General features: G+C 44.5%; 1 protein-coding gene across 3 annotated transcripts in view; it reads left to right on the plus strand.

The window, feature by feature from the left end:
• CYSLTR2 (cysteinyl leukotriene receptor 2) overlaps window positions 1-12,193 on the plus strand; it is a 30,926-nt gene extending 18,733 nt beyond the window's left edge. For 2 of the 3 annotated variants that reach the window (XM_043892303.1, XM_043892304.1), the window contains exons 3-4: window positions 6,323-6,619; window positions 8,352-12,193. In XM_043892303.1, the coding sequence (XP_043748238.1) occupies window positions 8,353-9,390 (1,038 nt within the window). In that variant the 5' untranslated portion in view covers window positions 6,323-6,619; window position 8,352 and the 3' untranslated portion in view covers window positions 9,391-12,193. Of the gene's footprint in view, window positions 1-5,451; window positions 5,508-6,322; window positions 6,620-8,351 lie in introns of those variants that run through there. The other variant, XM_043892305.1, reaches the window with a different exon arrangement.
• The last annotated feature ends 227 nt before the right edge of the window (window positions 12,194-12,420 follow it).

Genomic DNA, 12,420 nt, shown 5'->3' on the forward strand with positions numbered 1-12,420 from the left:
TGCTCCTCTAGTACTGCTTGCCTGCAGCAGAGGGGAACCTCTGTCATCCTTTCACCATCTTTATCATTAAATCACCTCTCAGCCTTTCATATTTTTACTAATGCTCTGAGATCCTTTTCATCTCTTTATCATGGGTCTAAGCCCACACTTTGAGATTTACTCCTGGTAGTTGATGTCATTGAGTGCTCACCTGTAAAGTGTGAAACACTTTAAAGTCATCATGCCATTCATGTCAATGTATGGCAAAAACCACTACAATATTGTGAAGTAATTAGCCTCCAACTAATAAAAATAAATGAAAAAAAATAAAGTCATCATGCCACTTACAGATGAGGAAACTGAGACTCTGAGAAGATAAATAGTGCAAGATTCCCATGCTTGTAAGTGGCAGATTTGGCTCTATGACCTTACACTGACATTTCTGTGAACGTTAACAAGGATGTTACAAGAGCTGCAGGACTGATGAGAGAGACCTGTGCAAAACGTCAGTTGGGTAAGGTGACATGCAGAAGGTGATGCAGGTGTTGAAGAAGATTTGGTTTGACTAGAGTTGGGCTTCCCTGTTGGCTCAGTCAGTAAAGAATCTGCCTGCAATGCAGGAGACCTGGGTTTGGTCCCTGAGTTGGGAAGATCCCCTGGAGAAGGGCAAGGAAACCCATTCCAGTATTCTTGCCTGGAGAGTCCCCATGGACAGAGGAGCCTGGTGGGCTACAGTCCATGGCGTCACAAAGAGTTGGACAGGACTGAGTGACTAAGCACTCACACACACAGAATTGGGTGTCTTGCTTACTGGGGAGGAGGGAGATGGAGAAGAGGGGAAAAGGTGGAGATAAAAGAGAACAGAGTAGACAGTCCAGTGTTCAGGACTCCATGCTTCAAATGCAAGGGCCACAGGTTTGATTCCTGATTGTGAAACTAACATCTCACATGCTGCAGGACATGGCCAGGGAAAAAAAGAAGGAGCAGAGTGAACAGCATGGGTACATACCTGAAGAAGTGCAAATCCAGTCCCCAGCTTCCTGGCATTAAGGAGCAGCAAAATAATAGCAATAATGCCAGCTTCATGGTTTTCAAAGTGCTTTACCAGTTCTTTTCAGTTACAGCATCAGTGGAGAGCATTAGCCTCATTTCATAGATACTCTTCCCCAAATAAGCTAAGTGATGTGTTAACCAAGGCCACATGTATCTAGAAACCGACAGAGCAGGACCCAGACTTCTGTGCTTTTCCCACTGTCTGTGGCCTTGTGGCATGGCTCCATTAGCGGACTCTCATTTATAAAAATACGGGTATAACTGTGACCAGTGGTGCAAGGTCTTAACAGCTAGAAATTGGGAGAGCTGGGAGTCACATTTCAAGTTCAGTGTCCATTCTACTCTAGCTTGGTTCAGGTGTATGAAGTTTGAGGAGATAGGATGAGAAATGAATGGAAGAAGAAATGGAAGCCCATTTGGAGATGGGCTGAGAGATAAGAGGGTGTCTGCAGAGAAAAGAATGCCTCTTTCCTCCCTGACTTCCTCCAGCAACAAACACTTCACAGAAGCTGACTGAGACGTTCTCACCTCTCAGAGTGGTCACTTACTTAACCCCTGCTCCTTTATCAGCTCTCTGGCCTTGGGCTCCCAAGCCACCACACCTGCTCTCGCCCAGGAGCCGTGATAAGCTTACTGTGAAATCTTTCAGCGCTTTTTATCCTCCATGGCCACTCCCTCCTCCTTAAACTCCTTAAAGCAGTGTTCGCCTCCCTGAAGTTGCATTCTCTGTCTGTTTTAAGTTCTCTGATTTTTTTTTTTTTGGGGGGGGGGGGTTTCCTGCACTAGGTCTTAGCTGTGGCATGCGAGATCTAGTTCCCTGACCAAGCACTGAACCCAGGTGCCCTGCATTGGCAGTATGAAATCTTAGCCACTAGACCACCAGGACTGTCCCAGAGTTGCATTTCTGACTCATCTCTTACATTCAATCACTTTCTCGGTTGCCTCTCCAGGTTCCCGTTCTCTCTTCCTGTTCCTTGATTGTTGATGTTCCCCGAGGTTCTGTCCCTGATCCTCTTCCATCTCTGCTGCCACACCCCTGCAGGAGCGTGTCCACTCCTCTGGCTTCAATTACCAAGTGCTGATGGCCCCTAAACCCAACAGGCTTGCCTGTCTCCCCTTCCCCGGCTCTAGACTGCGATTGGACACTTCTTGTGTATGTTTCATAAATGCTTCAAATTCAAAATGCTCAGTTGAACTCATTTTACATGCCCCTTCCCAAATAGCAACTTCCTCTTATTCCTTTCATGCTCTTTTTATTAACATAAGGCACCATTCTCTCACAAAGTAAGAGATTATTGACCATCTCCTACCCCAACTTTTCCTGACCTCCCAACCTCCCATAATTAATCCCTGCCCAACTCCAGTCAACTCTCATTTCTTTACATTCTCAGTCTCATTCTCAGATATGTTCACACGCACGTGCACACACACACACACACCACACCCCGACTTTCCTGGACAATCGCAAGAGCGTCCCCAGGAGTCTCTCAGGACCTAGGCTTGTTCTCCATCACACCTGTAAAATGCAAATCCACTTTCCAGCATTCAAGGGCTCCCATTGCCCTCAAGGTAAAACCCAAACCTCATCCTCTGCCCCCCTGGTCCTCCCTTTCATGCCTCACCTGGACTATAATGCTTGCACTTCCTCAGACTAGGTCACTGTGTCCTAGGGCCTCTGTCTTTGGGGTCCGCAGCCAGGTCACAGGCTCGTACCTGAGACACAAAGGTAATCACACCTGTGGGCTCCCCATCCTGGTCAGCGCTGAGAGTGCGGACAGGAGGCGTGACAGGTCTATCAGGCTCCCGGCAAAGCACTGAAAAATTCTGAGATGGGGACCTCCCTGTCGGTCCAGTGGTAAGACTCCACACTTCCACTGCAGATCCCTGGTTGGGGAACTAAGATTCTGCAAGTTGTGAGGTGCAGTTTGGCCAATAAAGAAAAAAGAAATAGAAGATTTTTTTTCTAAGAATAAATAAAAATAAACTTCTGCGAGGTTTTGAAGAGTTGCAGCTTTGCAGTGACCATGAAGACATTTAATCATCCAGGTAAGCTCTTTGTCCTCAACATTGGACATGCAGCATGTTTAGTTTAACTGAGCATGCAGCATGTTTAGTTTTCTTCATAACTGCAACACGGAAGCTCCATCTGCTGCTGCTTTGCACTCTTTCTTCTTTGTCGTTTTAGTACCATTAAAGCTACAGGAGACAAAGACTCAACTCTTTCCTTGTTCTGAGGCCCCTATCAGTCCAGGAAGCTATGCGCATCCTCAAGCTCTCCTTCTCTGCGTGCACGCGTGTTAAGTCACTTCAGTCGTGTCCGACTCTGTGACCTTATGGTTCCTTTGTCCATGGGATTCTCCAGGCAACCATACTGGAGTGGTAGCCAAGCTCGCCTCCAGGGGGTCTTCCCAACCCAGGAATCAAACCCGCGTCTCTTACATCTCCTGCATTGGCAGGCAGGTTATTTACCACTAGCGCCACCTGGGAAGCCTCTCCTATCTCTCTAAGGCAGTGCAAATTATGCTGTCAATCTATTTCCTAATTTTCCTTGAATTTGCCTCTTCTCAGCTTCCTGTCATATACTTAATTGGTCTGGCTGATTTTTATAGCCACATCTAGTAGGTGACTTTCTTTTCCTTTCCTTTTTTTTTTTTTTAACAGTCTAATGAAAGGTTCCAACATAGTATAGTCAAGTGCATTTTTTTACAGGCAGTAAAGAACAAAGTGTTTTAGAGATTTCTCAAAGGAAAGCCATGCGCTGAATGGAATTTTGGATTTGAGCTGGCCCTGCTTTTAACCTGTGGCTGTTAGTTAGGTGAGGCTTCTAGGAAGGGTTGTTGTTTGGTTGCTCAGTTGTGTCTGACTTTTTTGTGACCCCATGGACTGTAGCCCGCCAGACTCCTCTGTCCATGGGATTTCCCAAGCGAAAATACTGGAGTGGGGCTGCCGTTTCCTTCTCCAGGGTATCTTCCCAATCCAAGGATTGAACCCACATTTCCTGTTTTCGGGCAGATTCTTTACTGCTAAGCCATCAGAGAAGACCCTCTAGGTTGGGGGGGGGGTTGTGTTTTTCTTTCTTTAGATTTCCAAGGATGACGATGCTCTTAGAATCAAAGCCCTGGCTTCTGTAGCCTCAGCCCCTTTCCCTTCCACTGGGTCAGTTCGACAGCCTTGGACCACGCCTACTCCCACCTGCCTCCAGAGGGCCCAGAACACATCCCAATCCGAGGCAGAGGACTTGAACTAACTCTGGGCCTCAGTGTTCCTTACCCTTGGGGTTGATCTCATCCTGATCTGGTGCCCTGATTCTAAAACTGAGCATCTCTCTCATTCCTAAGATTTGGTCCTCTTCTCAACAAAGGCAAAGGGCCCCTCTCTTGGCACCCCTGGCCCAAATCTCTGCGCCCAAGGTGTTGTCCAACATTCAGGTTCTCTTGCAGTGACTGGGACCTGCCTGCAATGGCCAGGCCTCCTCTCAGGTTCAGGGTCCTCTCTCCATCGTGGCCTGGCAGTACAAGCGCCTCGCTGCCTGCCGACGGACCTTCCCTCCTGAGTTCTGCCTTCTTCCCCAGTTGCTCAAAAAGTTCCTCTTGCCAGGGGCTCTTGTTGGTTCCCTCACACCCATCAATATCCTGGGGAGCAACTGTTACCATCTTTTTTATGCTCTGCTGTCCACGCTCATACCTGTTGGGTCCCATGCTCTGCCTGGGATAAGCGACTCTCCCAGCATCTGCCGCTCTCCTTGCAGGCTGACCGCCCCCAGTGATGGAGAGGACAGGGTGGAGGGCCAGACTGCCCTCCTTGTTGCAAGTCACAGGGACCCTGTTGGTCTTGAGATGGGAGAAGCAGTTTAAAGGTCTTTATGGTCAAAACGTTTAAGGACTTGATTGCTTTCAAGTCTTTTTTTTACATTTTTAGATCCTTTCCTGATAAAAGCTTTTCCTAAGATTCTATCCAAATCCTGGCTCTGAAGTCAGGGCCACATGGGCAGGACTCTGTCCTTTTCTAAAAAGGCTGTTGATAATAGAACACATGGGCTTCCCAGGTGGCTCAATGGTAAAGAATTCGCCTGCCAATACAGGAGAGGTGGGTTTGATCCCTGGTCAGGAAGATTCCCTGGAGAAGGAAATGGCAGACCACTCCAGTACTCTTGCCTGGAGAATCCCATGGACAGAGGAGCCTGGTGGGCTACAGTCCATGGGGTCTCAGGAGTGTTAGGCAAGACTTAGTGACTAAATAACAACAACCCATGTAGGACATCACAGTGCATTAGAGTTCCCTGTGCTACACACTGTGTTCCCAACAGTTGTGTATTTTGTACACTGTATTGATAGTGTGTATGGATCAATTCCAGTCTCCCAATTTCTCCCACTCCACTCCTTTCCTCCTGGTGTGTGCGTGCTCAGCCGTGTTTGATTCTTTTCAGCCTCATGAACTGCAGCCCACCAGTCTCCTCTGTCCATGGAATTTTCCAGGTAAGAATGCTGGAGTGGGTTACCATTTCCTTCTCCAGGGGATCTTCCTAATCCAGTGATAGAACCCATGTCTCCTGCATTGATAGTAGTAGTAGTGGTGTTAGTCGTTCAGTCGTGTCTAACTCTTTGCAACCCCATGGACCGTAGCCCACCAGGCTCCTCTGTCCATGGGATTCTCCAGGCAAGAATTGCCATTCCCTTCTCCAGAGGATCTTCCCGACCCAGGGATCGAACCCAGGTCTCCTGCATTGCAGGCAGATTCTTTACCGTCTGAGCTACAGGGAAGATCACTGATAGGCACATTCTTTACCACTGAGCCACCAGCAAAGCCCCGTGTGTATGTTTTTTGTTTGTATGTTTGTTTGTTTGTTTTGACTGCACCCCATGGCTTTGGGGGTTGAATCTGCAACACAGCAGTGAAAGCGCTGAATTGTAACTACTAGACCACCAGAGAATGCCCTCTGGTACTTTATTAAAGAGCCCAAGGAAACTAATACAACTCTCATTTCACAAAGTGAGGGATGCTTAGAAATGTTCATTCCCCCAGTAGTAAGTGATTAGAGCCCTTTAATTCCAGATACTTGAATCCTGGCTTGCTGATCTGGCCCATTAAGTAGGGATCCTCTTCATCTTCTATCAAAATCATATTCTAGATAAATTATATAATAACATCAGCATTGCGCAGGGAAGATTTTATAGAACATTAGTTCTGTGGAATAGTAGAATGTTTCAATGTGCAAAAACGTTTCCAGAGTTAAAAAATAAATAAATAAAGAGGGACACCCTGTATTAATCAGACTTTTTTTTTCTTGTAGGACCTCCTAGAGCTTTGACATGTGTTATGAATCTCCAAGAGAGGGATATTAAAGCTTGCTGTGTCTCTCAGGCTGATTTGAACACAGAAGCCTTTTCTTACACAGAACATCTCATGGAATTCGTAGTTTGTGGAAGATAATTTGGGAAGTGCTGAACTAAAGAAAAGACTTTTTTTTCTTTTACATCATTTACATACCAACCATGTTTTCTGAATTGCATCTTCACATCAGTCTCTGAAGGAGAATTGAAAAACATATTCGTCATATCGGAAATACATTTGCAAAGCATCCATTTGGGTAGGTTAATTTAACTAACATTTTACCATACTTCTTTTAGTCTTTAGATCATTCTGTGAATTCTCAGAGTCAGTGTCTTCTAGTCAAAGGCCTTTGGGAACACCCCTGTAGTCGAAGACCATTGTGTTTATTGACTTGTTGTATCAAGGAGAATGCACACCGTGGGAAATCAGAATATCTCAGGAAGAGGGTGTTGGAAAAGAATTATTGTAGGAATTGTGCTTGTGTTAGGTAATTTGGGGGTTAGATTAAAAAATGGAGGACTTTGCAGAAACAAAAATGGTTATTAGTTCTTATAAAAAAACTCTGTAAAATAGGGACCCAGACTACCATACCCAGACAATGAAAATATGTCCCACCAAGTCACCTGTTTTTTTCCATAGACATCTAGAACTCTGCCCCTACCTCTGCAGTTATGGGCTGTCCTGTAGTATTTACATAGGTAAGGCAAGAAGTGTTTAGTATAAATTTCTCTTTGACTAGAAAAGAAGAAATTAAGAACCATGTGATTATCCATGACAACTATGCCTAGTAAATTTACATTTAAACCAATGCTTTGTCAAAGATAAACAAACCTGCACACTTCTAAGAGTGGTAAGACAGATTTTATTCAATAATATACTATTGTAATTTTTTCAATAATATACTAGTCCAACATGAACTGAACTCAGAAGTAACTGGATGTTTTATTTTATTTATTTATTTTTTAAAAAATACTTACTTATTCATTTATTTGGCTATATCGGGTCTCAGTTGCAACACACAGGATCCTTGTTGGATCACATGGGATCTCTCACTGCTGCGCTTGGACTCTCCAGTCATGGCATGTATGCTCAGTAGTTGCAGCGCACAAGCTCAGTTGCTCCATGGCATGCAGAATCTTAGTTCCCTGACCAGGAATCAAACCCACATTCCCTGCACTGCAAGGAATATTCTTGCCCATTGGACCACAATGGAAGTCCCTGGGTATTTTAAAAAGAGAATGAGAGAAAGGAGAGGGGAGGGAGTGAGCAGGAGCTCAGTAGAGTCAGGGAATTTAAAAAATTACAAATAGGAAGGAGGGGTTGGGTCCAAGTGGAAAATATCTGGGTTTTCTAACTGGTGCTTAAGAGATTAGGCTCCTACCCTCCCACAGAGGCTTGAGGCAGAGGCCCTGTGTCCAGGTGTTGGCTGGAACAAACACTGAATTCTTTTGGCTGTCTTGGGTTGTCTCAGGCTATGCAAGAAGGGGAGGTTATGGTCATCCTAGAGATGCAGCCTTGAGCTGTTCAAAACTATGTTAGTGCTTTTATGTTAGTTGTTATTCAAGTCAGCATAAGCCAAGGTTGACACCTGGTTGACAAGAAGACTCAGAGGAGCCTGGCTAGAGTTTGATCAAGAAGAGAATCTTTGTCAGCTTCCAGAGCAGAAGATGTGTAATTGATGACTTTCTCCAGGGTCAGAGACAAGCTTTAGATGATCTTCATCTGGACACTGAGCAAGAGTTCCCCTAGTTTGAGACTTTAGCTTCACTCAGATAAATGAATGGCATTCTAGAAGTTTATCATGAAATGAAATGAAACATATAGTAAAGACAGATGGTAAAAGTGTAAGCCCATGGTAAGACATAGCCAATATTTTTTGATTCAAGTTTCAAAGAAAAGCTAGTATTTCTCTCTGTTTCATTAAAACCTGGATAAATGTAAGCAGTGAGCAGGAAGCAACTTTTTGTATCTGTTTCCTTTTGATTCAGCATGGAAAGAGAACTTGTGTCCTTATCTCCATCCTTCTCTGCATCAGAAATGGAAACCAACAGCACCTTCAGCGATCTCCATAGCGACAGGAACTGCACAGCTGAATACTTTAAGAGAGAATTTTACCCCATCGTGTACCTGGTAATATTTATCTGGGGAGCCTTGGGAAATGGCTTTTCCATATATGTTTTCCTGCAGCCTTATAGGAAGTCCACATCTGTGAACATTTTCATGCTCAATCTGGCTACTTCAGATCTCTTGTTCACAGCCACACTGCCCTTCAGGGTGGACTATTACCTCAGAGGGTCCAATTGGATATTTGGGGACCTGACTTGCAGGATTATGTCTTACTCTATGTATGTCAACATGTACAGCAGCATTTATTTCCTGACTGTGTTGAGTGTTGTGCGTTTCCTGGCAACCGTTCACCCCTTCCGGCTCCTTCATACCACCAGCATCAAGAATGCCTGGATTCTTTGTGGGGTCATATGGATCTTTATCATGTCGGCCTCAATAATGCTTCTGAAAAATGGCTCTGAGCTGAAGGGCAATGTCACATTGTGCTTGGAGCTGAATCGTAATAAAGCTAATAAACTGAAGACCATGAACTACATTGCCTTGGTGGTGGGCTTTCTGCTGCCCTTCTGCACGCTCAGCATCTGCTACCTGCTGATCATTCGAGCTCTGTTGAAGGTGGAGGTCCCAGAATCAGGGCTGCGGCTTTCTCACAGGAAGGCACTGACCACCATCATCATTGCCTTGATCATCTTCCTCCTGTGTTTCTTGCCCTATCATATACTGAGAACCCTCCACCTGCTCCAGTGGAAGGCGGATACATGCAGAGACCCGCTGCATAAAGCTGTGGCCGTCACACTGGCTTTGGCGGCAGCCAACAGCTGCTTCAACCCTTTGCTTTATTACTTTGCTGGGGAGAATTTTAAGGACAGACTAAAGTCTGCACTCAGGAAAGATCATCTACAGGAACCAAAGTGCAGCTTTCCTTTCTGTGTGTGGCTGGAAAATGAAACAAGAGTGTAAGGGGTTCGTAGGCTGTTCCTATGTCTTGTGTCCACCTTCATTCACACGTGGTCTCCAAAAAACCAAGCATTTACACCATTCCCAACAAAGGTAGATTCCCAAGATTTAATTGACCATGATTTTATTAGAAGACCTACTTCAAATTTTTCATTAGGTGTATCTTCAGTGTTTGAGCCTGAATAAGGAGTACAGCAGAAAAAATCCCCTTTAGAGTCTTGTAACCAGAAATGTCAGACTGGGAGAAAATGCTGAGCACAGTGACTGCTGCTTCTCATCAAATTCTGTTATCAGTAAGCTCTCTGGCCCACTAGGCATTCTAAATGCTTAGTTTTAAGACAACCCCGACGTTTCCAGCTTCTCTTGTTCCTCGTCCTTCTTCAATCTCCTGTTGTTATTGTTCAGTCACTAAGTTGTGTCTGACTCTTTGCGACCCCATGGACTGCAGCACGCCAGGCTTCCCTGTCCTTCACCGTCTCCCAGAGTTTGCTCAAACTCATGTCCATTGAATCGGTGATGATAACCATCTCATTCTCCTGAGATACAGCCAATTAACAAAGCTACTGGAGCCCCCAGGACAGATAAGAAAAGCATCCTTAGAAATCAGGAGAAAGACTGTGAAGAGGAAGATTGCCCTCTCACAAAGCAGAGTCAAGGTCCCCAACAAGAACAGGGGGAGAAAAACAGAGAGAAGCCCTGGGACAAGAGAGAAAGGGGAAACAGAATTTTGTTTTGCACTAAGAGAGGATTTCTAGTGCAAAATGAAAATCCAAAGGCAAAAGCTATGCCTTTCTCTTGTCAGGGGCTTAAGAAAGACAGGAAGATTAGGAGAAGGATGCAAGGCATTTCCCTAGAGGTGGAGGGATTATGTGCAGAACAGGAAAGAAGAGGGTCAATTTTACTCTTGAGATTTGGGTTCGGGCTGTTCACTACAGTTCTCATCCTACAAGTTAATCCACTTGGATGGGGAAAATCTCCAGAATAAAGGAGATGATGTTAAGGGTTTGATTGGGCATCCAGAGAGAGGGTGAGCTGGAAGGCAAGTTGCAAAGATTGTGGTACCCCTGAAATTCTATGAAATTTGATGAACATTTTGACAGAACATGAGAAGGGTGGCTTTCTTCTGAGAGAGTGTAGAAAAGCACTGGTTTGAGGGAGGGAGGGTCCTGTCTGCCCACTGAGGCAAAACCAATTAGACTATCTACCGCTACCACCGTGCCCACTGTACTGTCAACGATCGCGTGCCCTATCTGTGCTGGGCCACTGTGCAAGGCACTGTGCTGTGCTGTGCTTAGTCACTTAGTCGTGTCTGACTATTTGTGACCCCACAGACTCTAGCTCACCAGGCTCCTCTGTCTTTGGGGATTTTCCAACAAGAATACTGGAGTGGATTGCCATGCCCTCCTCCAGGGGATCTTCCCAACCCAGGGACTGAACCCAGATCTCCCACACTGCAGGTGGATTCTTTACCATCTGAGTGACGAGAGAAGCCTGTGCAAGGCACTACTCATCCATTAATCCCACTTAACCCTCACACCAAAGCCCTGTATTTTCATTTTACAGATGAAGGGACTAAAGCCCAGAGAAATTAAGAATTTTGTTCAAGTTCATACAGCTCCACCAGAATTTTAAAAACATCTGTGCAGAGGGGCTGATTGGGTGCTTCACCCACCGCTCCCCTTGCAAACCTCCAGGGACATTACTTGAACATCTAAGTGAGAGTTTTCTTCCCTCATCAGGTACCTACCCCTTCTTACTCTCATGAAAAGACTGAAGGCTGAAGTTTCTCTCTTTGAAATTGTCAGCCCCAAGATAGAGTGGAGGGTGGGAAGGAGGTAGTGTTCTGAAAGTAGAAAGAGACTGAGGGAAAGTCCTCATAGTGAACAGGAGCCTCAGATTTGTTCAGTCACTCAGCTGCCAGAATGCTGACAGACTCATACCTTGTCAAGACAGATGCCTGGAGGACCCTCCTATAGGACAGCAGTCAATGACTACTACACATCAGAGAAAAGGGCCAGAACATGAAAAAGCAACAATAAATGAGAGGGGAGATAGAAACATTTTCAGTATGAAAGGTCTCAACATTTTCAACAACTTCGCATTTTTTAACAGAAACCTACAGGAGAATTTGCTTCTCCAAAATAAGAGAGTAAACCAAGATAAAGGAAAACATGACATCTAGAAAGCAGAGACTCCAACAGAGGATAAAGATGAAGGAAATTCCTAGGACATTGGTGTGTAGCAGAAAAACAAGAAACTGATTGATTTACATGTGTTGGAGAGATTTATGTCTTTCTTGGATAGTGTGGAATGAACTGGTAAAAATACACAGGAAAATAAGCAAGTTAAAAGACAAGGCAATTATTAAATACTAGGGGGAAAGAAACTGATGTTCAACAATGGGAATAAAACCATAGTACACTACATGGTTCAGCTGTGAACAATATTGACATAGAGAATGTAAATAGCAAACTACTGTGATATAATTTTTTTTCAGGAAATGAGGGAGATAGGTTGTGTATGTGGGGGGAGGGGTATAAGAAATCTATGTCCCTATTTTTTTTATCACAGAAAATGCATAATAACTAAAGCTAAAGAATGATAAATACCTGTATAAAAGTATTATTTAACAATAGAAGCTAAAGCCCAAAATAAACAGTAAAAGTGATTGATAGGATTGCCTCTGGAGAGAAGTTGGGTGTGGGAAGATCGCATGGGGATTTCTCTTTTCCTTTTAATAACTATTTAACTGTCTAACTTGTGAATATGTACTGCTGAAATAAAATAAAAATTACATCAAATGAAATTTTTAAATTCAAATTAATTCTGCCTTAAAAAATTAAAAAGACAAGGAAGGAAATAAAGGCCACCAGAAATGGAAATTGAACACTGAGAGAAGAAAAGAAAGCAGAAAAGGAGTACATTTGGATCTGGGCCCCTGAGGGTAGCCCACCCAGCCTTGCCATGGAAAGGAAGGTCCATTTTGAGGTGAGGGGATTCTGAGGTCAGGGGTGATTTGGCATGATATAATTT

This window comes from Cervus elaphus, chromosome 30, assembly GCF_910594005.1.
Source record: "Cervus elaphus chromosome 30, mCerEla1.1, whole genome shotgun sequence".
Taxonomy (NCBI): Eukaryota; Metazoa; Chordata; class Mammalia; order Artiodactyla; family Cervidae; genus Cervus; species Cervus elaphus.